Source organism: Papio anubis, chromosome 9, assembly GCF_008728515.1.
Source record: "Papio anubis isolate 15944 chromosome 9, Panubis1.0, whole genome shotgun sequence".
NCBI classification, from domain to species: domain Eukaryota; kingdom Metazoa; phylum Chordata; class Mammalia; order Primates; family Cercopithecidae; genus Papio; species Papio anubis.
In genome coordinates this window covers 126,138,068-126,164,264 of record NC_044984.1, presented here as the reverse complement: position 1 = coordinate 126,164,264, position 26,197 = coordinate 126,138,068, and the positions used below count along the sequence as shown (strand labels likewise).

At 47.0% G+C, this 26,197-nt stretch overlaps 1 protein-coding gene across 7 annotated transcripts in view; it reads left to right on the top strand.

Annotated features, from left to right (window-relative positions):
• The window catches only part of SFSWAP (splicing factor SWAP), a 91,825-nt gene that overhangs the window by 42,328 nt on the left and 23,300 nt on the right, over window positions 1–26,197 (top strand). For 6 of the 7 annotated variants that reach the window (XM_017946358.3, XM_017946356.3, XM_031650934.1 and 3 more), the window contains 6 exons: window positions 1,103–1,343; window positions 2,340–2,471; window positions 3,643–3,736; window positions 5,060–5,231; window positions 13,891–14,121; window positions 15,552–15,742. In XM_017946358.3, the coding sequence (XP_017801847.1) occupies window positions 1,103–1,343; window positions 2,340–2,471; window positions 3,643–3,736; window positions 5,060–5,231; window positions 13,891–14,121; window positions 15,552–15,742 (1,061 nt within the window). The remainder of the gene's footprint in view (window positions 1–1,102; window positions 1,344–2,339; window positions 2,472–3,642; window positions 3,737–5,059; window positions 5,232–13,890; window positions 14,122–15,551; window positions 15,743–26,197) is intronic. The other variant, XM_009182080.4, reaches the window with a different exon arrangement.

Below are 26,197 nucleotides of genomic sequence, written 5' to 3'. Positions count from 1 at the left end.
TTTAGGAGTTCATCGTGTTTAATTAATTTAAATAAGTCGTTGGCAGCTGGAGAATATGCCTACAGTACGTAGGAATTATGCTGCCTTGCCAATCTATGACGGAAAGGTCAAGAGAGTCTAAGTCGTACTTCTGAAATGTTTCTCTGCGTAGCATACATTACTGGAAACCATGGTTAAGCTTTCACTGTTTTTCAGTGTTACCGTTTCAAGGTGAATTAATTGAAAATGAAGATAAAAGTTCTTAATTAGAAAAATAATTTTGCCATCTCCTAATAAAGAGGAAATTAAATCTGTGTGTAGTCAGAACTACTTGCTTATCTACAACAGGACTGGAAATTAAATTTCATAAGTAATCGTTGAATCTTCTGCGATTCATGGTTCTGAACATTTAGCCCCAAAAAGGATAAATGTACAGGATTTTTAATTGTTAAGACAGCGTGCCACTGCCCTAGGGGGGAAGATGGCGTACATCACTGTCTGTGATGGAAAGGTCCAGACGCAGACTCAGTGCCCCTGGGAACTTTTATTTACTGGATAAATTCCCGCACAGCCTGTGTTGCTGGGGCCGGGGGTTGACACCGGGGTTGCCAGGAGCACCTGCCTTACCGAGGGGGTAGTTTCCGGATTAACGTGTGAACGGAGGGAGCAGCGTGCCTGGAGAATGAAAGCTGATGTCAGCGCAGGCAGCTAGCCAGAGGCGTTTCCTCACATGTGCATTTAGGAGCATAGGTGGCCTTCGTGAACCGTGTGAGCAAAGGGGTGACTGGTTGCCGCAAGAGAGGAGACTGTTCCCAACCTGCACATTTTGAAGTTAAGGAGAATATTAATTTGTCTAGAGAATATTCACGTCTGGCGGCTTTGAACATCCTCATGCTGTTCACTTTCCATCTGTCTTTGGATGTGTGTTGTGGCTTTGCCTGGTTCTTTTACATTGCGTATTGCACAGACAACATTTTTGTGTCAGAAAAATCTAGAAAACAGCATGGGTGGAAGTGAGCAGAAGCAAGGCTGCATCTTGCCGGGGGACGGGCTCTTGTGACTGTGTTGTGGACTCACGGCCAGTCTGTGGCCATGCTCACTCCCAGGCAATGTGTCTCCACAGCGACCGTGGCAGCCATGTATTACAGCTACTACATGCTACCGGATGGCACTTACTGCCTGGCGCCGCCCCCTCCCGGAATCGACGTGGCCACTTACTACAGCACCCTTCCTGCTGGTGTGACCGTGTCTAACTCCCCCGGAGTGACGACCACCGCCCCACCGCCTCCCGGGACCACGCCACCGCCGCCCCCAACCACGGCGGAGACAAGCAGCGGGGCCACCTCCACAACCACCACCACAAGGTAGGCGCAGGGTCCACCGGTGCCTGCTGTGTGGGTCACTTAGCACTGCAGTCACTGGAGCCGTCTGTGTCTCCATGGGGGGCTTGTAATCTGGATCACATATAGGGGTCCCCATTATCTGAGTAGTTATTATTCCAAATCCCCAAGTTACAAAGTTGACAGGAAAACAGAAATGGTCGTAGCACAAACTTTTTAGCGTTGAAGTTAAACCTCTTATAAAGTTGAGTTCATTTCACGTTGCACGCTGGCCCCAGATCTCCAGCATCTGTTCTTGCGCTTTGTGTCAGAGTCTCAGTTGAGCTGTGCTAGGCAAAATCAGTATGCAGTGAAACTGCAGTTGTTTGCAAAACATGCAGGTTCATAAAGTTGAGGAAGGTGATGTTGGGGTGCTTCATGAGTCTCTCCGAAGCTGTTGGCCATTGCGGGGGCCTGGCAGCTACTTTAGTTAACCTGTGAAGCCATCGGCAGAGCCCTAGCTTCCCCAACAGCAAGGGCCCCCCGTGTTCGTGGGACGAGGAGGAGACAGGTGCTTTACCAGAGGGCCTGGAATGCCCGGCCTTGAAAGGAGGCTCTTGGGAAATGTAATAAAACACGGGAGTTTCTGTAAAAATGACTCTTTCTGGTCATGCTGAGCAAGTCAAACAGGAAATGAAGAAAGCTGAATCATGCTTGCTGACTTTTTTTTTAATATAACAGCAACAACAACAAAAACTTACTCTTGGTTATTTTTAAGAATTAGCTTGTGATTGGGGAGAAATGTTAATTACTAGGAAAAATGCACCTTTTATCACTAAAATCCCCATTTTCACTCGACAATAATCCTGTCTAGTTGACTTTAGTTTCTGTCGTATGCATCACCTTCAACAAGAGCCTCCACTATATACTGTAACTCACATGTCTCTCTGGACATCTGAGGCGGTGAGGACCTCCGAGCAGCCAGGACTGAGCTTGGCGAGCCCCTGAGGCCCAGGGGCCTCACAGACTCTTCTCCCACAGTGCACTTGCCCCCGTGGCCGCTATCATCCCCCCGCCCCCCGACGTCCAGCCTGTGATTGACAAGCTAGCCGAGTATGTCGCCAGGAACGGCCTGAAGTTCGAGACCAGTGTTCGTGCCAAGAATGATCAAAGGTCAGAAGAAGAATTTTGTATGTTAGGTATATGGCATTTGGGGATTTCGTTTAGCCTTTTTTAAAAAATGTAGGTACAGAATGAATTTTTTTTATGTATTTTTAATCCTTTTCTTGGTTCAAATGTCTTTTTTGAGATGGAGTCTCGCTGTGTCACCCAGGCTGGAGTGCAGTGGCGTGATCTCGGCTCACTGCAACCTCTACCTCCTGGGCCCAAGCAATTCTCCTGTCTCAGCCTTCCAAGTAACTGGGACTACAGGTGCGCACCACCACGCCTGGCTAATTTTTGTATTTTAGTAGAGACAGGGTTTCACTGTGTTGGCCAGGCTGGTCTCAAACTCCTGACCTCAAGTGATCCACTTGCCTCGGCCTTCCAAAGTGCTAGGATTACAGGCATGAGCCACCACACCCAACCAATGTCTTTAGATAAATACATTTTTTAATTGGCTTGTTAAATTGCTTAGACTTGGGGTGGTGTTTTTAAATTATGTTACCTGTTTTTTGTTTGTTTCATTTTTTAAGTAAGAATTTTGGGCCGGGCGCGGTGGCTCAAGCCTGTAATCCCAGCACTTTGGGAGGCCAAGACGGGCGGATCACGAGGTCAGGAGATCAAGACCATCCTGGCTAATACGGTGAAACCCCGTCTCTACTAAAAAATACAAAAAACTAGCCGGGCGAGGTGGCGGGCGCCTGTAGTCCCAGCTACTTGGGAGGCTGAGGCAGGAGAATGGCATAAACCTGGGAGTCAGAGCTTGCAGTGAGCTGAGATCCGGCCACTGCACTCCAGCCTGGGCGACAGAGCGAGACTCCATCTCAAAAAAAAAAAAAAAGAATTTTGAAGCTACCTAAAATAAAAGCCTATAATTCATGGTTTTCAAGAATCTGCCTTAAAAATCTAGACACAAACCCTTCTTTTTAAAAACCAAGTAATGTCCCATGCTTCAGTGCTAGTAAAGCCTAAAAATATGTTGTCAGTTTGTAGTGTGACCTGTGTAACCCCGGGCAAGCGATTTCGACCCCTTGTATGCCGTCTCCCTCGTCTATGAGTAGCTGTAATAGTAACCACCTTGTGGGGTTGTGGAGATCAGTAAAGAGCTAGGAGAACAGGGCCTGTTGTTACTTCAGTGTGCTTATGTTGGTAAATGACCCATTTTCTTTCTCCTTCTGCTCAGATTTGAATTCCTGCAGCCATGGCACCAGTATAATGCCTATTATGAGTTTAAGAAGCAGTTCTTCCTCCAGAAAGAAGGGGGCGATAGCACGCAGGTACGTGTCTGAACACAGGGAGGCCGTGAAGCTGTTACAGGTGGCTCTGCCTTCCAGATCAGAAGTCACTTTCTGTTTATTCTCCTACAGGTGAAAGGGCTGGGTGATTCTTCACCTTTCTTTAATGTGTGTCTGGCATACTCCATCTTTCACGTCCCCCTTAGCTCTGGAACTTGATCTATTGAAAACATCTGCCCACATTCACAGTACTGATGATTGTTTGTCCAGCACATTCTAAACAAAAAAAATCCTGTTCCTTCAGCTGTTCGATGTTTTGGCTGTCTACAGTTTTTAGCTACATTTCCTGACAGCTGAGTACCCTGCATGTGTTGTGTTAACATGTATGAAATATATAAAATATGGCCAGGTACGGTGGCTCATGCCTGTAATCCCAGCACTTTGGGAGGCCAGGGCGGATGGATCATGAGGTCAGGAGATCGAGACCATCCTGGCTAACATAGTGAAACCCCATCTCTGCTAAAAATACAAAAAATTAGCCAGGCGTGGCAGCAGATGCCTGCAGTCCCAGCTACTTGGGAGGCTGAGGCAGGAGAATGGCATGAATCCCGGGGGGCAGAGCTTGCGGTGAGCAGAGATCTTGCCACTGCACTCCAGCCTGGGCAACAGAGTGAGACTCTCTCAAAAAAGAAAAAAGAAAAAAAAAATATATATATATATATATATATATATGTGGGCGCCTCACAGCTGGCCAGCTGCTGCTGGGGGTGTCCTGCAGCATGGTCTCTGCCTGCTCCTGCACGCCCTTCCCCCTCACCAGGTCCCCGGCGTGGTGCTGGTGTCCTTGGAAGTGCTTTTTGTCCCGCAGCCCCGTCTTCTGCCTTTGCTCTGCTCTTCTCAGTTATACAGACACCCTGACATTTTTGTAAAGCCAGTTGTGGTGAAGAGATGACATGGACCTTGCTTCTCAGGAGATTTCTTCAGACCTTTATCTCCGATGGCATGGCCCACACTGAAAGAAACTGACTCCTCTGTAGGTGATGGGGATAATTTGGTATTTTTAAAGAATTCTCAGTAATCAGCGTCCAAAGAAAAGGTACCGAAGATTGGTTCCCAAGGCAGTATTAGGGCTTCAAAGAGTATAGTGTTTTTTCAGACAGGAGAAAATCTTCTGCTCCTCTTTGATATATTCTATTGTAAGAAAAAATAGCCGATCTGGATATGGAAGTCTATTCCCAGTGCTGCTTGGGCAGTAATGTACAGTTGCCGTTGTCCAGTGAAACATACATACCATATACATCTCTCTTTTTTGAAAATGTCTGTATAATTTCTTGCTGACAGTTTATAGTGACATTTCATCTCTAGGCTGTGTCCGCACCGGAAGAGGCTCCCACAGACTCTGCTCCTGAGAAGCCGAGTGACACTGGGGAGGACGGCGCGCCTGAAGACACGGCCGAGGTGGGAGCACGGGCAGGCTCAGGCGGGAAGAAGGAGGCGTCGTCCAGTAAGACCGTCCCGGACGGGAAGCTGGTGAAAGGTACGCTGCCACTTGCATGTTGGCCTTGCACCTTCCACCGTAAGTCGGCAAGCTCAGGATCCTCGGCGACCTCACCTGCAGGCTGGGTTGGGGTTGGCGGCCCCCGCAGGTGGCTGCGGCGAAACCTCCGCCTTCTGCGCTGTGTCGTGCTTGCCTAGCGTGGCACTGGAGGTAACGTGGGTGTGAGCAGCCCTTAGGTATGTGTCTGTTTAACAGTCTGTTCACTGTACTGGACGTTTGCAGAAAGTTTCAAATAATCCTTCATACTCCCTGGGACTTCTGAAGCTATTTATATGCAAACTGTTGTACCAATGAAATTCATTTACTTATTTGTCAAAGCAGGTTCCTTGAGAATCTCTGCCAGGCGATACTTCGCTCACTCGATTTCAGTTACTTTATTATGTTCTTGGAGGGAGACTTTCATGTCGCAGGACACACATGCACGTAAAAATAAAAAGCCAGTGCAATTAAAAAGCAGACAGAAGCAAAGGCCAGAGCAGGCGCCGTAGCCAGGAGCCTCATGGAAGCCCGTGTGGAGCAGCGGTGGGCTCCCCCGCGGGAGGGAGGTTCTGTGGAGGAGAGGCGTTCAGCTGGTGTTGCGAGAGGAACGGGAGGCACCGAGGCGGGGGTGCAGCCCTAGGCAGGAGCGCCGTGGTGCGAGCTGCCCGGCCCTGTGCTGAGATGTGGTAGGTAGTCAGCAGTGACTAGGGGGGTGGCTGGTGAAGGAGCCTTGGCCAGCTTGTCCAGGCGTGCCCTTTGGGGGAGGGGCCGGTACATCTGACAGGTTTCAGGTCAGCAGAATAACTTTATCCAGTCTGGTGACTTTGTGATGCAATTAAGCCACTGGAGCGACTTCAGAGATTTCTGGTGGCATTGGTGGCCTGGAATGGAGTGTGACAGGTGTGGCAGTGGGGCGAGGTGACAGCTCTTGGGTTAGAAGGAAAGGCGGAGTGGAGACGAGAGATTGAGGAAGTAGGCTGGGGTGGTAAGAGGACCATTCTTTGCATAAAGACGCCTTGCTGTATGAGAATGGTGATCATTCAGCAAAACCAAACCCGCGTGGATGAACTGCTAACTGGCCATTCACTGTGTGTGTCTTTGGGCCTCATTCCAGGAGGTTACCTGAGCACAAATGATCCATCTCTCACCCTTCCCGGCCATCCACAGACTCTCATTGGAATAACCAAAGGATTGTAATACGTAGAGGATGAAAATGGCTATTGCTCTAGAAAGCAGGGGGAGGTACTGTCTGTATGTCAGGGTAAGGCAGCACACCTGGAGCTCGCAGAGAAGTGCCCTTGAGACTCAGGGCGGTGACCCCAGGGGAGTCGACCGTCAGCCACAGAGGGGTGGTCAGGAGGCTGGAACAAGCTGGGAGCATCCCAGAGGCAGCAGTACCTCATCCATTCTCACACCCCAGAAAGAAACCACAGCCCGAACCTGCCTCCTGCCCCAGGGTTTGTGAGCACAGGGAAGGCGCCTGACGCAGCCAGCTATGGGGCGTGGAGAGGGGTTGTGAGCCCAGGGAAGGCGCCTGACCCCTGCCAGCTGTGGGGCTCGCAGAGGAGCAGCCCTGCACACAAGGCTGCTGCCAACCAGCATGGCCTTCTCCACACCTCCCTGATTGTCCTGGCACCTGGCAGACAAAACAGCACACCCAGAAGTTTCCCGTCTCCATCCACCCAAGCCTGAGACACTTGAACAGAGATCTACTCAGTATCTGACAAAACTCATGCTAACTCTCAGTTCTCAAAAGCACAGGCCAGCCTCTCTTTGAATAGATGCGGAGACAGAAATGTCATTGCGCCCACAGAGATTCCAAAGTTCGGAAGACACAGCTGAGCCTCCAGGCATGTGGGCATCTCTGAAACAGACTGCGTAACAGGAGAAAAATCTTTGTCTCTAATTTGTATTCTACAAAACTGAAAATGTAAAACTTGTGCTACTGATTATCAGACGTGGAAAAGATTGCTTAGAAATAAATTGCTGTGGAGTGTGGTGGCTCACGCCCATAATCCCAGCACACAGAGAGGCCAGGGCAGGCAGATCGCTTGAGTCCAAGAGTTCGAGACCAGCCTGGGCAACATGACAAAACCCCGTCTCTGCTAAAATTACAAAAATGTAGCCAGGCATAGTGGCGCATGCCTGTAGCACCAGCTCCTCACAGAGGCTGTGAAGTGGGAGGATCACTTAAGCCTGGGAGGTAGAAACCAGCCTGGACAATATCGTGAGACCAAAAAAATTAAATTAACCAGGCTTGGTGGCACACATTGTGCTCCCAGCTACTTGGAGGCTAAGGTGGGAGGATTGTTTGAGCCTGGGAGATGGAGGTTGCAGTGAGGCAAGACCACGCCACTGCATTCCAGCGTGTGTGACAGAGGAAAAAAATTATAGGTATCTTTAAAGTATATGAAGAACATATATTATTTCAAATTTGAATGAATTTGAAAATCAGTGAAAAATATCATTTTCTAAGAAAACATGAGTTGCTGAAATTATTTCATAAATAAGGAACCGACATAGATCTATAGACCTGAAAGAATTTTGAAAATAATTGGTTAGTGAAATACCTCTAAACCCAGGCAGTCAGCCAAGACAAATTAAAGGTCAAGTTAATTCACCCTCAAGAAATAGAACGCCTACATCATTAAAGCCACTCCAGAGCATTAAGAAAGATGGAAAAGAATGAAGCTCTCAAAGCTTGGCAATCTGTAGACCACGATCACTTACAAGTATAGATGTTAAGATATGAAACTGAATTCAGCTATGTATGAAAATAGTAATAAGTTATGAGCAAGTAGGATTGTTCCAGGAATCCCAGTATGTCACAAAATGAGAAGATCTTCTAGTATAGTTTATCATATTAACAGATGAATGGCTTTCTCAGATGCTGAGAAAGCAGCAACATTCTCTCACATTTTTATGATGAAACTTCTTTAGTATAACAGTAATTGATGTTGGAAAAACAGGCTCTCCGTTTTGAAAAATAATAAGACATCACATATTTGACAACCATAATTCCATATAAATCCAGTATTTAAATGTGAAAAATAAAACTAGAAAAGTAGAATCATATAAAGGTAATTTTTTGAAATAATCTTGGAGCTGGAAAGAAGTGTCTAAGAACTGAAGCTGTAAATCATGGGGAAAGATTAGTAGGTCTAATGGGGGCTTGGCCTGAATAAAGTTAAAGGGCAATGCAAATGGCAGTAATTGCTAAAATAAAGTTAACATCATGAAAGAGCTTTATGAAATCAATGAAAGGGTGATCCGCAAGCCTGAAATAAGACAAAAGGACATGAAAGGTGGTTCAAGAAAATCGATGGCCAAAGTAAATACTCTTTTTCAATATATCCTCAATTAACGGTTTTATTTTTGCCTCGATCAATCGGATTTACAAAGAAGCAGCAATGATAGGCTGGCAGGCGAGTGGGAACACTGGTTTAAGGAACGAAAATAGGCGGCTAATGGGCAGGTGAGATTACTGGTTTGGAAGGAACAATGATGAAGGCTGGCAGGCGGTGATACTGCTGGTTTGAAGGCAAATGATGGGAAGCTGTGGGCGGTGGGTACTATTTTGGAAGGGTCAGAGCGGTGATGGTTTTGGAAGGAACAGCGTCAGAGGCTGTAGACGGTCGATTATAGTTTGGAACAATGGTCGGCTGTGGTCGGTACTGATTTGGAAGAACAATGCGGGAGCTGACAGGCGAATGGGATACTGGTTTGAAAAGACAATAATGCGGTAGAGTACTAGTTTAAGAACAATAGAGAGCTGGGCGGGAATTACTGGTTTAGAAGGCAATGATAGGCTGTAGGCGGTGGGAGTACACAGAAGAACAATGATAAAGAGGCTGTGGGCGGTGGGAGTGCTGGTTTGGAACAATGATAAGAAGGCTGTGCGACGGTGGAATTACTGGTTTGGAAAGATGACCGTAGAGGCTGTGGGCAGTGGGTGCTGGTTTGGAAAGGGACGGTATTGAGGCTGTGGGCGGTGGGGTGCAGTTTGAAGGAATGATAATAGAGGCTGCGACGGTGGGGTACGGTTTGAAGGAACGACGAGGCTGTGGGCGAGGTGAATTACTGGTTTTGAAGGAACAATGCGAGGCTGCCGGGCGGTGAGATGCTGGTTTGGAACGATGTCGAAACTGTGGGCGGTGGGAGTAGTTTGGAAGGTTGAGGCTGTGAGCAGTGGGAGTACTAGTTTGAAGAACAATGATAGAAGAGGCTGTGGGCAGTGGGAATTACTGGTTTGGAAGAACGGTAGTAGAGACTGAGCAGTGGGTATGGTTTGAAGGAACAATGATAGGCTGTGGGCAGTGGGAGTACTGGTTTTGAAGGAACAATGATAGAGAGGCTGTGGGCAGTGTGGGCAGTGGGAGTACTGGTTTTGAAGGAACAATGATAGGCTGTGGGCAGTGTGGGCAGTGGGAGTACTGGTTTGAAGGAACAATGATCGGCTGTGGGCAGTGGGAGTACTATTTTTGAAGGAACAATGTCCAGAGAGGCTGTGAGCAGTGAGTGCTGATTTTGGGAACAGTGATAGAGGCTGTGGGAGGCGAGTGCAGTGCACTGATTTTGAAGGAACAATGACTGTAGGCGGTAGAACACTGATTTACGAAGGAACTCTGGTAAATGCCAGAAGGCTGTGGGCAGTGGATGCCTGATTTTGGAAGGAACAATGATAGAGGCGCGTGGGCAGTGGGAGTACTGGTTTTGAAGGAACAGTGATAGAGAGGCTGTGGGCAGTGGGAGTACTGATTTTGAAGTGTAAGTTGATACAACCCAGTAATATGGACTGAATTTTAAATGAAAATGACCTTCTACTCCTAGAAACGTGTTTTACCAAGATGTCTATACATGGATGTTTGTTGTAGGGCATGTTTGTTTTTTAAAATAAAAAAAAAGCTTGGAAGCAGTTATGGTAAATTGTGAATTGGCATGTCCATACTACTTTTTGCTGTCTAAGTGGTCTGAGTTGACACGGAAACGTGTCTACACATAAAGAAAGGAGTTGCTGGGGCTGGACACAGTGGCTCACGCCTGTAATCCCAGCACTTTGGGAGGCCGAGGGGGGCAGATCACGAAGTCAGGAGTTTGAGACCAGCCTGGCCAACATGGTGAAACCCTGTCTGTACTAAAAATACAAAAATCAGCCAGGTATGGTGGCAGGCACCTGTAGTCCCAGCTAATTGGGAGGCTGAGGCAGGAGAATCACTTGAAACTATAAGGTGGAGGTTGCAGTGAGCCTAGATCACGCCACTGCACTCCAGCCTGGGTGAAAGAGCAAAACTCCGTCTCAAAGAAAAAATAAAAAAGGAGTTGCTTATTAAGTGAAAATAGCAGGTTATGAAACAAGGAGCTGTGCCCTCATTTTTCACACGTATACCATTGTACACTTCTGCCGAGGAATCCACCAATGATGTTCAGATGATTTTTTTCCGTATTGGGATTGCAGCTGATCTTTTTGCTCATATGCTTTCAAAATTTCCCATAGAAAATGTATATTACTTTTGAAGTTAGAAGTTAGCAATAAGAGTTGTTAGCTTAAAAGCAGAAACCTATTTGCTACGGAAGATGGAGGGTTCACTCAGGGGTACCCAATGCCATGTCAGCCGTGCATCTGGCACTGCCTGGGAGATAGTGGGCCGTCATCGCCTGAATGCAGATCGTAGTGAGTGGTGTGCAGGAAAGAGGTGGGGCAGGTCTGTCTGAGGAGGCCTCGTAGGGGCTGGTCCTTGAAGAATGTGAAAGGGACAGGAGAAGAGCAGGCAGCTCTCAGGCAGAGGGCAGGCCGGCAGCAGAGGTGAGGGGCAGTGCAAACGTGGAGCAATGGCCCCGGTCACGCAGGGACATGGCAGCCTTGGGAAGGAACTGGGTTTATTCTGAATGCAGCATGAGACCACTCGCTGAAGCGGTAGGACATGCTTTCCATGTGTTGTCACGTGATCTGCAAGGAGGATTCTAGGCAGAAGCAACAATTTTGTGATTGAAAAATTCCATTCCCTGCACTGACCTGAGGTACCATGAGAAACTTACTTAATCTTTTCACCCTCGGTTTTCCCATCTATAAAATGGGAAGCCTCTCAGTGTCCGTTCTGTGGAGCTGTAAAGGCTGAGTAAGGGAGGCCTGTGGGCCGTGTGCCATAGGCCACTCTTAGTGTAAGTAGCTGTGGTTTTGGCTTTGTGTTTGGTATGTATAGATACTAGCTTTAAAATGTCTACTTGAGAGGCCAGACAAGGTGGATCACCTGAGGTCAGGAGTTCGAGACCAGCCTGGCCAACATGGTGAAACCCATCTCTACTAAAAATACAAAAAATTAGCTGGGCATGGTGGCGAGCTCCTGTAATGCCAGCTACTCGGGAGGCTGAGGCAGGAGAATCGTCTGAACCTGGGAGGCAGAGGTTGCAATGAGCTGAGATTGCGCCTTTGCACTTCAGCCTGGGCGACAGAGTGAGACTCTGTCTCAAAAAAGCAAAAAATGTCTACTTGAGGCTGGGCACAGTTGCTCATGCTTGTAATCCCAGCACTTCGGGAGGCTCAGGCAGGAGGATTGCTTGAGGCCAGGAAGTCAAGACTGCAATAAGCTATGATTGCACCACTGCACTGCAGGCTGGGCAATACAGTGAAACCCTGTCTCAAAAAATATTAAGAAAATAAAATGTAAAATGAAATAAGCATCACTAGAAAGTGTTCCAGAAGCGTTCATCTTAATACTCTTATTTGTTGATTGCATATTTTTCTAATTTGGGGTGATGGTTTGGAAATAATTGTTATTAAATCATTTCGTGATATGTTTTAGTCTAGCCCCTTGTTTTTTTTTGTTTTGTTTTTTGAGACAGAATCTCACTCTGTCGCCCAGGCTGGTGCAGTGCAGTGGTGTGATCTCAGCCCACTGTAACCTCCACCTCCCGGGTTCAAGTGATTCTCCTGTCTCAGCCTCCCAAGTAGCTGGGATTACAGGCACCCGCCACCGCACCCAGCTAATTTGTATATTTTTAGTAGAGACAGGATTTCACGATGTTGGCCAGGCTGGTCTTGAACTCCTAACCTTGTGATCCACCCACCTCGGCCTCCCAAAGTGCTGGGATTACAGGCATGACCCACTGTGCCCGGCCAGTTTTTTTTTTTTTCTTATGGAAAATCTCAAACATGTACGAAAACAATATCATATAATGCCCACTCATGCCCCACACATGTGCTCATCATCTGGCTTCAGCTGCCAGCCCTGCTCCTTATTATTTTGACGTTATAAAGTACTGCTCTCCCGGTATTAGTGTCTTGGTGTGTGCCCTGTCCCTTGAGGCAGTTGCTGATGAAAAGTGGTTATATTTCAGAGGGTCCGGGCTATCACATACTTAACTGTCTACTTCACGTCACACCGGGTTTGAAGCCGTAAATTGCTAAAGCGGGAGGACCTCCCCCAGGGGCCGGCCAGGTAGCCCGCCGCGTGCCGCAGAGCATCACAAACATAAGTTGCAGCCCTTCCAGAAGCTTCCTTGTTTACCCAGAACCCACCTCCCTCTCAGTCACCTGGTTTGCGTGCACTTAGCATCCCCTTCATTGTGGGTTACTTGAATATTCTTCATAAATAACTAATGGTTTTTTAAAATACTGTATCTTATTGCAACCAGTTAGCTCTTGTCAAGAGCCATTTATCACAGCATCTGAAAGAGAAAGGGACTCTGTGTTCATTGAGTGGTGGGGCAGGGAAGATGATTTTTTTTCTTCAGGGCCTCCATATTTCCCTTAAATTAAACTTTCTGGATATTCTAGGAGGAGGGATTGCTTCTAAATTTTTGTTACGCTGGGTTTGAAATTTTCTTACAGGTGTGGAAAATGGTCTAACATAATGCCTGTCACAAAGTAGGTAAAAATGTTTGCTGAATAAAGGCATGGATTCTGTAATTTTTGGTTTGTAAGAAAAGGCTATTTTGTATCATGGGGAATTTTTGAAAGAGACCTGTTTATAGTGGAGTCACATCATATGCCTCCTGAAGCAAATTTAGATATATGCTGAGCCGTGAGCTTTTTTTTTTTAAAGAAAAATGAGGCCGGGCACAGTGGCTCATGCCTGTAATCCCAGCGCTTTGGGAGGCTGAGGCGGGTGGATCACAAGGCCAGGATATCAAGACCATCCTGGCTAACATGGTGAAACCCCATCTCTACTAAAAATACAAAAATTTAGCCGGGCGTGGTGGCGGGCGCCTGTAATCCCAGCTACTCGGGAGGCTGAGGCAGTAGAATCGCTTGAACCTGGGAGGTAGAGGTTGCAGTGAGCCAAGATCGTGCCAGTGCACTCCAGCCTGGGCAACAGAGCGAGACTCCATCTCAAAAAAAAAAGAGAGAGAAATGACAAGAATTGGCCATTTAAAATTGCAGGTGACTGCCCTGGCATCAGCAAGTGTGCCCTTGCCATGCAGTGCCCAGTCAGTGCCGTTCTCACAGCACAGTTCAGGGGCTTGCCCCAGCCCCACGCCGTGCAGTGCACGTCTGTCCAGGTCTGCTCTGATGGCACGGCGTCCCCACCAGAGACCCTGTGTATGATGTGGCTCCATGCTGGTCATCCCCTTCCCAGCAGCCTGTGCTCAGGTGGGTAGCAGGGCCTGCAAAGATTTCCACTCTGTAACATGTATCATAATTCTCACCTTTCCTCAATAGCTTCCTTTGCTCCAATAAGCTTTGCAATCAAGGCCAAAGAAAATGATCTGCTTCCCCTGGAAAAAAATCGTGTTAAGCTAGATGATGACAGTGATGATGATGAAGAAAGCAAAGAAGGCCAAGAAAGTTCTAGTAGTGCTGCAAACACTAACCCAGCAGTTGCCCCACCCTGTGTAGTTGTTGAGGAGAAGAAGCCTCAACTTACCCAGGAGGAGCTAGAAGCAAAGCAAGGTTTGTTGATAGCTTTTAAACTTCTTGAAAGAAAGGAAATACATAAATATAAGATTTATCTGCTAAGCCAAAAACTCTCAAGGCTGCCAACTAGAATCTGAAGCCTTTGGAAATCAGACCCATTTGGGAGTTGTGTAACATGTCTGAGGTTTCGAAACGTTCTCTGTTAAAGGAATGAGCTCTGCTCTTCACTGAACCTCAAATGCAGTGCCGTTGGCAGTTTGTTTTCGAAGAAACTGAGTTGGCCGTCTTAGCCCTCATGCGCCACAGTGGATGCATTAATGGAGGCTCACTTTGCGCTTGGCTGGCAGCCCCAGGGTAAAAGGCTCAGCCTTGCTTCCCAGCTCAGGAACCAAACTAGGAGATGCCCTTTCGTGAGGCTGCCTCCCAACAGAACCACTGGGCCCTTGAAGGTGGTGTGTACCCAGCTGGTTTTCGGGCTGCAGCTCATCTTCATGGGCCACAGCGTGGCCACCACACCCGCCCCAACACTGCCGGCAGCATGGGGACAGCATATAGTCTTCCCATCCTGACTCCAAAATAAATTCTGTTCTGCATTAAAGCAGTCAAATAATGGTTGCTGCATTGTGGTTGTTATCTATTCTAACTGATTTTCTTAAATTGCTTTTCCTGTATACACACATTCAGATCAAGCAACATTTAAAAGAGGCCAATTTTCAGGCCGGGCGAGGTGGCTCGTGCCTGTAATCCCAGCACTTTGGGAGGCTGAGGTGGGTGGATCACCTGAGGTCAGGAGTTAGAGACCAGCCTGGCCAACATGGTGAGACCCCGTCTCCACTAAAAAAACAAAATTAGCCAGGCATGGTGGCGCACACCTATAATCCCAGCTACTTGGGAGGCTGAGGCAGGAGAATTGCTTGAACCCGGGAGGCAGAGGTTGCAATGAGCCGAGATCGCGCCATTGCACTCCAGCCTGGGCAGCAAGAGCAAAACTCTGTCTCAAAAAAAAAAAAGGGCCATTTTTCAACCACAATCCACCATCAAGAACTTCCACTGTGCTGTGATGTTCTCCCTAAGCAAACTTGTCCTCATGCCTGTACATCTGAATCTGTACTTCCTGTGTGTAAACTAACCAACTGTCGGATCATTTGGAATAAAACACTTGTCATAGAGTATCCATTGCCTGGTGTGAATATTTTGGATATATGTTGAGAGCCATTCTGAGGTTTTCATTATTCCAGCTTTCGTTAGTATAGAGTCTCATCAGCCTTCTAACTCTAAAAGTAAAATATCCAAAAAAGGGCACGTTATAAACTAATTCTTTCAAAATTTGATTTGTCCGATGTATGTACCTATTCAGAAACTTTAACTGACTGCATCGTGTGACGCTTTTGCAACCTGTGAAAATTAAGATCAGATAAAATACTGCTTGCTCTAAACTTCTCTTTTCTCTTTGTTTATTCCTCAAGCAAAGCAAAAGCTGGAAGATCGCCTCGCAGCTGCAGCCCGGGAAAAGCTGGCCCAGGCGTCTAAGGAGTCGAAAGAGAAACAGCTTCAAGCAGAACGTAAAAGGAAAGCGGCATTATTTTTACAGACCCTCAAAAATCCTCTGCCGGAAGCAGAAGCTGGGAAAATTGAGGAGAGTCCTTTCAGTGTTGAGGTATAGTAAAGAAATCCCACATTGGTATTTGCGGGGCTGCGTGGTACATAGAAGCAGGGAGGATGTGTCTCCCTCCAGCTGCCTGTCTCTGGCCTGAGTGAGGGATATGAGCCCCCAGCTCTTCCTTCCTACGTGGGTTGGCTTTTGCTTTATAGCTGTGAATCAAAGAATTTGACAAGAGTTTGCCCTGTAAGTGCACGTTCACATAAACAGCAAATACTGCCTGCGATTTCGGGGGAGCCTCTGCTTCACGGCTGCCCTTATGGGGCAGGCAGGAGGGCCTGGAGAGTCACTCCCATGGGTCCTGCTGGGGAAATGTGGTGGACACACTTCCCTGGAGCCCCGCCTCTGCAGCAGCACCAGTACTGAGCTCACACTTAGGGCAGAAATCCTTTTGCCACAGTCTGTATCAATGTCAACACTTTAATTAAAGAGAAAAAGGCAGAGGGAGTTAAGAGAACAGACTCCGGGAGTACATGGCTCCTTCCTCAGTGGTGTGAGCAGAGATATGGCCTTACATGGGGGTCATCACGTGGCTGCCTTACAAGTCTCCTGCGCCAAGGGAAGGTGCTCAGAACAGAGGCCTTCAGTAGACACTGGCTCCTGTGCCAGGGGGATTGCTCACATGGGTGTCTGAGACCAGAGGCCTTCAGGAAACACTGATGCCTTCAGCAGCAGCAGTACCGTAATTAATCATATTCAGCAAAAACGCTGCTTTTTTTTTTTTTCAGTCACATCAATTTAGAATCTTTTAAGTTTAATTTTAGATTTTTTATAGCAGTTCTGTCTCTGAATTTTATTTTGTATTTAAACTACAAGAATATCCAGAAATTCTTTGGGGAGTTTAGGAGCATTTTGGAGACATAACTCTTTTAAAGTAAGAAAAATAATAGAGTAGGACACATCCTTTGAGGATTAAAGGAGGATTGTCTTTATATCAATAAACTATGACAAAACTGGGCATTTTAGTAACTAGTCCTATAATTGTAGATGAATTAAAAGCTGACTTAACGTTTGAACTATAATATTAGGATGGGTTTAGATCTACAATTAGACAATAGCTAAAAAGTTGTGGTTTTATCAAGAGCACTTAAAAAATCTTTTTATAAAATCTTTCTCAACCTAATCTCTCTCCTAAAAAAAAAATGAATGAACACAGGAACAGAAAATCAAACACCACATGTTCTCGCTTATAAGTGGTAGCTAAACATTGAGTGCACATGGACACAGAGAAGAGAACAGCAGACACGAGGGCCTCATTGAGTGGGGAGGGAGGGAGTGAGGAAGGTAAAGATGAAAAACCTCTCTATTAGCTACTGTGCTCACTGCCTGGGTGATGAAATAAATAAAAGTTGGAAAGAATAAAAAAGATAGTAACTCTGGGAATTTTACTTTTTGAAAAGTTTGCAAACCTTCAAAAAATTGGAAAGAATGGTAAGATGCCCCCAGTGCCCAGGCGATTGCATGCGCATGCTTACTCATCTATATGTGGGCATGTTGACCCATGCGTGCTCGCCCTCTCTGAGAGTCGTTTGCAGACATGGTGACCGCTCTACGCTGAATACCCATGAAGGGCCTTCCCCTGGGAAACACAGTGCCGCACGCAGATTGCCCACTGATGGTACGTCACTTCCTCTGCAGGCCGCAGTCACATTGCTCCAAGTGGCCCCACATGTCTTTTGTAGCTCTTTTTTTCCCATAGTATAGAATAAGCCTTTCACTTTAATTATGCTGACATTTCTAAGAGTCCAGGACCATTATTCAAAACTGATTCTCTGCTTGAAGTCACTCCGCTTGTTTTTCTGTGGAAACAACATTCTGGGCTCAGACTTTTGAAATGATGCAGAAGGCTGAATCAGCTTTCCTGTTTTGGGAGTCAGTCTGAAATCCCCTCACATCTGGCAGGAGGCCTCAGAAATAATATGATGAGCAGGGAGGGGAGAGTTAGATAAGAGGAGCAGAGAAGATGAGTCTGTGTGAGACCTGTCGAGTGCCCGAGTGCCACAGGGTGGGCTCCTGCCCCTGATTCCGGAGTGCCCGGGCCACCCACTGTAGCCTCAGCTCCACAGGCCGGGGGTGCCCAGTCGTCTGAGCCGTTCGACTTGCCAGTCCCAGAAATGAACATTTTCAGGGAAGGTGGGAACCCCCAGCAGCCCCGCAGGACACCATCTCACAGCCTTTCCACGGCTCTGCAGAGTCGGGGCTGCCTCCTGGCTCCTTACTTCAGCCCGTTATGGCAAAAGGATCTCTGGTCATTCCTTAGCTTTAATAGGATTTCTTGGCTGGGTGTGGTGACTCACACCTGTAATCCCAGCACTTTGAGAGGCCAAGGCGGGTGGATCGCCTGAGGCCAGCAGTTCGAGATTAGCCTGGCCAACATGGTGAAACCTCGTCTCTACTAAAAATACAAAAAATCAGCCGAGCATGGTGGCGCATGCCTGTAACCCCGGCTACTCGGGAGGCTGAGGCAGGAGAATCTCTCGAACCTGGCAGGCAGAGTTTGCAGCGAGCCATGATCGTGCCACTGTACTCCAGCCTGGGCGACAGAGTGAGACTCCATCTCAAAAAAAAAAGGATGGCCAGGCATGGTGGCTCACGCCTATAATCCCAGCACTTTGGGAGGCCAAGGCAGGTGAATCACAAGGTCAGGAGATTGAGACCATCCTGTCCCACATGTTAAAACTCCATCCCTACTAAAATACAAAAAATTAGCCAGGCATGGTGTTGCGCGCCTGTAGTCCCAGCTACTCCGGATGCTGAGGCAGGGGAATCGCTTGAACCCGGGAGATGGAGGTTGCAGTGAGCTGAGATCACGCCACTGTGCTCCAGCCTGGTGACAGAGCAAGACTTTGTCTCAAAAAAAAAAAAAAAAGATATTCGGCAGCAATAAGGGGATGAAATACACAACAACAAAAATAATCATGAGGACGCTTGTAGCCACACAGAAAATGCTTCTGATGTAATAAGCAAGAGAAGCACAATATAAAATACATCCACTTCTGTGGTTACAGCCATGAAAATATGCATGTGGCAAGAAGGGAAGGGAATTTAAGAAAGTAAGGGACCTGTTACAGTGGCGTACGGGTTATCGTGTTTTGATATCATTTGTGCAGTGGATAAAGGGGTTCATCAAAAGACATTCGTGAGAATACTTTAACCATTTATATCACATGATTGTATCTGTATGTTGTAATAAAATTTCCAGTGAAATTCAGTCACAACTATAATTTATCACTAACCCAGTTTTTCCCAATCTACTGTAGTTCCACATCACAGCAACCAGAATTATTTCCTTATAAACACAAGATATGTTACAGCTTAGGCCTTTGTCCTATTTATTTATTTTATTTTACTTACTTGTTTTTTTGAGACAGAGTCTCACTCTGTCACCCAGGCTGGAGTGCAGTGGCACAATCTCGGCTCACTGCAACCTCTGCCTCCTGGGTTCACGCCATTCTCCTGCCTCAGCCTCCCAAGTAGCTGGGACTACAGGCGCCTGTCACTGCGCCCGGCTAATTTTTTTGCATTTTTAGTGGAGACGGGGTTTCATCATGTTAGCCAAGATGGTCTCGATCTGTCCTATTTATTTTTATACGTACATTTCTCTCACCTCTCCTGTTTGCAGGCATTGGTTTTTGAATCTGTAGAACATAGAAACGAGTGTTTAAATCACTAGAATGCTCTCCCTGAATATATGTGTGTGTGTATGTGCAGATTACAGCTACCAAGCCATTTCAACAAAAGTGTAATGGTTGTAGCAGATGATGATAAATGTCTTTAATTGCTTCTGAAACAAAAATACTTGTAATTAAATTGGCAATTGTCATAAATAAAAATCAAACTCAAAAGTATTTTTAGCCTAAAACAACTTCTGGGACAGGTTACCCTTGACTTTACTAAGTATTCTAGCATCTACTTTACTCACTGATGTTGAGACATTTGACCCAGCTGTGTAGTTGTAAAATTCTCGGAGTCCAGGAGGACTTGAGACAAAACCATGTTTGGCCACCGCACACCCTGGGTGAGGGAGCCAGCGTGGCTGAGGGCACATCAGCACCAGGAGGCTCATGGCACCCCCAGGTCTGTTGGAGCCATGGCTAGCTCAGGCTGACTCTGCAGGGTGGCATGAGGACACTCCCTTATACAAGGCCTGGCGTAACATGGCAGGAATTTTACTGTCACCTTAAAGTTAACTAAAAACAGCCACAGAGCAGCTTATGTGCCTGAAGGACAGTCACTTCTCTGTCTTTACGTTGCTTTTTATAAAACTGATGTATACATATGATTTTTAAAGTTCAAATGCTACAGAAAGGTATAAAAGAGAAAAGGTCCTTTCTTTCTTGTGTATTTTTTTAAATTCCTGTGGAAATGGCACTTTTTAAAATTCCTCTCAATTCTCTCCCTTCTGTAGTTTGAGTTTTTAACATAAAGGTTACCATTTTACCTTTTTTAACTGTGCCGTTTATGCTGGCATTAAGTGTATTCGCACTGTGCAACCATTACCACCCATCCATTCCCAGAATGTCCATCTTCTAAAACCAAAACTCTTTAGCCATTAAATAGTAACTCCCCACTCTCCCCTCCCCCAGCCCTGACACCCACCTGCTTTTAGCCTCTGAACGGGACTCCTGGGGACTGCCTGTGAGTGGGATTCTGCAGTGTCTGTGCTTCTGTGCCTGGCTGACTTCGCCTAGCGTGGTGTCCTCCGGTCCAGCCATGTGGCAGCTGCGTTGGACCCCCTTCCTTTTTGCGGTTGAACGATGCTCCATCGTGTGTATCCCCTCCCTTTGTTTCCTGTGAATCCTTGAGGGGAAAAACTCAATTCGATTCATGTATGTAGAGATGTAAAACCTCACAGTTATGGGATCATACCCTACGTATTTTTCTGACATCTTCTTTGGCTTACAGTAGAGATCCTTCTGTTATCAATGCTTACAGTAGTGTTTGGTGTGTTACAGGCACTTGGTAGATAGATATTTATTGACCGAATGACTGTAAGTAGTTTACCTGTAAATCACCCCCTCTGTGTGTGCCCCTCCCCTGCTGTGGGAAATGTGAGCCACGTCTCAGGTCTGTCTTTGTGAACAATGCCGATCACCCATCTGTGTCCTGTATCTTGTGTACTCCAGTGAGTGCACTCATGGGGGAAATCCTCACCATGGAATTCTTTTTTTAATTTGAGATACTGCTCAGTTGATCTCTGAAGGGATTGTAGCAGTTTTATTGGCGCCCATGGGGTATGAGAACTGTTTCTTCATGCCCCTGTCGGCATTGGGTACCATCAGCCTTTCAGTGGGAAAGCAGCATCTGCTTTAACTGACATATTTAATGATAAGTAATACTGAGTCACTTTGCTGATGTCTTTTTTTTTTTTTTTTGAGACGGAGTCTCGTTCTGCCTCCAGGTTGGAGTGCAGTGGTGCGATATTGGCTCAGTTGGCTCACTGCAACCTCTGCCTCCCGGATTCAAGTGATTCTCCTGCCTCAGCCTCTCAAGTAGCTGGGGCTATAGGCGGGTGCCACCACGCCCGGCTAATTTTTGTATTTTTAGTAGAGACAGGGTTTTACCATGTTGGCCAGGATGGTCTCGATCTCTTGACCTCGTGATCCGCCCGCCTCAGCTTCTCAAAGTGCTGGGATTACAGGCCTGAGCCACTGCGCCCGGCCACTTTGCTGATGTTTCTTGGCATTGTCTGCTGCCTTTTGAACTGACTTTCCCTTAGCCTGGGCCTGTGTTTCTTCCGGGCCCAGGAAGGGCCCTTTCTTTGTCTATGCTGCTTCATGTTAGCTGTTTGTCATCAGTGTCACAAACTTTTTTTCCTCTGGTACGTTTTTGACCTGCCACACTTGGAATTAATTTCAGTTTGAGGAGCATGTCGCTAGATGCAACACATTCACTAAGTCATACATCTTTTCCCCAGTGACTCACAGAGCCTTCTTTACGACGTGCTGAATTCCCATTTGTACTCGATCTTTCTGCGTATGTGTTCGTGTTCAGTCCCATTGATCGTTAGGAGAGGTGATTTTACGTATTGAGATACAGTTGTAAATTATGTCCTAAAGTGTGCCTATTGGCATGGAAAGATATTGGCAGTACTCTTAAATTTTTCAAGTGGAGTATAAAAATTATAAAAGCATATGCAAAAATAGTGCATATAAACCTGCATATGAGACTGGAGAGTTCCCTTGACCCCTTCCCAGGACTCGCAAAGGGGGTGGCTCGTTTACTTGGCCGCCACTCAATCTCTTACAGGAGGGACCACATGAACGGACAGGTGCGGGAACCAGAGCAAAGGAACGCTCCTCTCTAGCGGGAGCAGGCTCTGCGCTGGCCTCACGGCATCCTCCAAGCACATTACAGTGCTCTTTTAGCTTTGCCGTCCAGGAGGGGGTGTCTGTGACCCCTGGAGCCCCAGAAAGCGTGTGTTACAGTCAGCGTTGAGTGTTAATCAGCTCTGGAGGCCAGGGTGACAGCCTTTACACCCTGCCCTCTTGGTACCTGAGTTCTTGTCCAGCGTCCAGCAAGAATCAGGTCACACGAACAAATTGAAGGATGATGAATGTGGAGGACTTTATTGAGCTGTGGAAGTGGTCTCAGCAGAAAGGGAAGCTGACAAGGGGTTACAGCAGGAAGATAATTTTCCCCTGGAATCTGGCCATCCTCAGCCAAACTCCTCTCCAACATCCAGCTGCTTCGTATCCTCTCTTCGCTCAGACGCGTCTCTCTTCTGTGTGTGTCCCCTAAGTCTGGAGTCTGGGGTTCTTATGGGCACAGGATAAGGGGCAGAACAGGCCAAAAGGCAACATTCAGGCAGGAAAACAGGGATAGTTCTCACTTTGGGCCGTGGGTCCAGGCATGAGTGTGAAGCCCTCGCCAGTATTTCCCTGCCTCCTGTCCGTGTCACATAGATTCTCTCTCCATTCCTAGTGTGTGTTCTTAATCCGGGATGAAGAGAAGGCAGAAGTCTTCGCTGAGCCCCTTTTGTCATGCAGTCATTTACATAGTCATGTAGTCATTTACATAGTCATGCAGTCATTTACATAGTCATGCAGTCATTTACATAGTCATGCAGTCATTACATAGTCGTGCGGTCGTTTACATAGTCATGCGGTCGTTTACATAGTCATGCGGTCGTTTACATAGTAGCAACGGACTGCAGGATGGTTTCTTGGATTCCACAGATTTTTTTCTTTTTCTTTTTTGAGAGAGTCTCACTCACCCAAGCTGGAATGCAGTGGTACCATCACAGCCACTGCAGCCTTGACCTCCTGGCCTGAAGCAGTCCTCCTACCTCAGCCTTCAGAGTACCTGGGACTTACGTACACTTGCCGCCATGCCCAGCTAAATGTTTTTTGTATTTTTGGTAGAGATGGGATTTTGCTATATTGCCCAGACTGATCTTGAACTCCTGGCCTCAAGCAGTTCTCCCGCCTTGGCCTCTCAAGATGCTAGGATGACAGGCATGAGCCCCTGCACCCAGCCCATAGATGTTTTCAAGTTACAGATCCTGCCAAGTTTACGATTCCAGTAAGAGTTTGACAAGGAAATAGGAACTGAAACCCGCCTGTGTTTGCTGAATCTGCTGTGTGCTAGGTGCTGAGGCACTTTGGGATATGCATTAGAAGCTTGCTTGTTCACCAGTGACCGTGACAGCATTTGAGCTGTTGCTGTTCACACATGGGCATTTCCATCAGGACAGCACAGCCAGGAGGAGAGTGGCAGCTCCGGGACCTAGGGCTCAGGCAAGGCCTTGAGGCGCTTACAGAATAGTGAGGACCCACGAGGACCAAAGACCCACAAGTGGTAAAGGACAGGTGGCCCCACTCGGGAAGACACGTTCTCAGGCAGAACGGGTATGACAATGGGAGGCCAGTTGTAGAGAGCCTGGGACGCCAGGATAAGTGAGCACGAGCACGAGAGCACGAGAGCTGCATTTCCGCTGAAAGAGTGTGGCTGCGGGGCAGGGGGCGCTGGAGCAGAGTGGAGGCAGGGGTGGGAGGACGCACCTGGCCAGGAGACAGTAGGGCAGTGGGGCTGGGTGAAGGGATGGAGAGGACGCTTTAGTGTTTGCCATCCGTCCGTGGGATTGGCCCATTTCATAGTTAATGTAATGCCCTTCACAAATAAGATTTCTTTTATTTTCCAATACAATCAGATACACAGTCGGTCTGCTTTTGAGCAATTTGTTTTGCCACAGTAGGAAATAATAGTTGCTAGTTCATGTGCTAATTTGTTGCCAAATACTTCATTGTGATAAAGGGGGGCTAATCAATGTTATTTTCCAATGTTACAAAAGTGGCAGGCAGTAAGCTTTTAATGCTCTCATAAATGACCATTTTTCAGAAGTTCTTTGCTTTGTCCTCGACTCTACCTGAACCAACGTACGTCTGCCCCCCTACACTCAAACATGACTTCGGTTTTGATCATTTTTGCTGGAATATTAAAATTGCATCTCAAAGGCAGCTGTGGTTTCTGGAAAGCTGTGTTTGGCATCAGTCCTTGTGCACTTTTAGCACTTGAAGCTGAAAAAAGCGGTAATGTCAACATCACAGACCATCTTAATTCAGCCTGGCAGAGCTCGCAGCAGCCCTAGTCTTCACCTTCGTGGTGAAGGATGATCGTGTTGTTGGAATAAATAGAACTGGGCTTCATTACAAGTGACATTTGAAAGTGTTGATTCAGATTGTCCCCTCACTTCAAAATGAAGCCCTCGTCTTTAACCACAGTGGTGAGGTAAGTTTTGTTTTTTGTTTTTTGTTTTTTTTTGAGACGGAGTCTCGCTCTGTCGCCCAGGCTGGAGTGCAGTGGCCGGATCTCAGCTCACTGCAAGCTCCGCCTCCCGGGTTCCCGCCATTCTCCTGCCTCAGCCTCCCGAGTAGCTGGGACTACAGGCGCCCGCCACCTCGCCCGGCTAGTTTTTTGTATTTTTTAGTATAGACAGGGTTTCACCGTGTTAGCCAGGATGGTCTTGATTTCCTGACCTCGTGATCCGACCGTCTCGGCCTCCCAGAGTGCTGGGATTACAGGCTTGAGCCACAGCGCCCAGCCAAGTATTATTAATGACAGGCATTAGTTAGGATAAAGGCAAAAAAAAAAAGTTTAGAGGTTCAAATCATTGGCAGTAAAAACAGGAGCAGAAACTCAGCTGGAGAGTTGACTCCTCGCACTCCTGTTTGTCTTGACTATGCCTCAGATGGCGTCTCGCGCCCCTTTGGTTTTGTCTTTCACAGACGTTTGCCAGGGACCGGGTTTTTCCATCTCCCCTCTGTTTTAACGCCATGTGTTATCAGTCACATGCCAAAATAGTGCAGTGATTTTGTGAGAGAGAGTAAATGAGGAGACTTCTTCACCAGAAAAAGACAACAAAGACGTGTTTCTCTTCCTTCTTGCCACAGAACAGACTCCTCACTCGAGGGTGGAGTATGTGTCTTGGCTCTCCTCTTCAGCCTTCTATTTGTTTTCCTGGGGAGATCCCGGGCCTTGTTAAAAGGACCTGCAGCAGCTCTGACTTCCCCAAACACTCACAGGTGCCCGTGCTGAGGTTCCCAGTGGCGTCTTTCATCCCTGGGGCTGGCTGGCTTTCTCCTGGTTTAGAGTCCATGGATATTGGGATTCTTTTAGTGCCTCAGCTGATTTCTCTGGTCCCACCCAGGGCTCACCTCATAGGATGTGCTCAGCTCACAAACCTTTGTTCTTTGCTGTTTGCAGAATGGAAGCCCTTTCAGTGTGTATGGGAGAGGCCATAGCTAGGATGTTCAGCCTCTGAAGTTGTAAAGCTTACTGGCTTTTATTTATTGTCTTTTTAATTTAAAGGATCATTTAGCATTGCTCATGGGCAAATCCTGACTAATGCCAGAGTGGAGTGGGTGTTCTTGGATATAGAGCTTGGCTTCTCATTGGACGTTTGTGTGTTAGAATTATGTAAGCAATAAAATATTTTAGCTGAGTGCGGTGGTTCACGCCTGTAATCTCAGCACTTTGGGAGGCTGAGGCGTGCAGATCACTTGAGGTCAGGAGTTTGAGACCAGCCTGGCCAAAATAGCAAAACCCTTTCTCTACTAAAAATACAAACAAAAAAGAAATTAGCTGGGCATGATGGCACATGCCTGTAATCCCACCTACTCAGGAGGCTGGGGCACAAGAGTCACTTGAGGCCGGGAGGCGGAGGTTGTGGTGAGCTGAGATCACGCCACTGCACTCCACCCCGGCGACAGAGCAAGACTCTGCCTCAAAACAAACCAAAAAACAATAAAATATTTAAAAGTTAGACCTGAAAAATATTGTTACACTTACAGAATTTCAAATGAGAAAGACCTTTTTGATAAGAACTCTCCCACAGTAAAATGGATTTTTTTTACCAAAGTGTCCCTGGAGATAATTTAGGCAGAGCCGTAAAGATGAACTTGGTAGCAGTGAACTTGGTAGCGGCCAAATGGGAGGGCCATCAGATCCCGA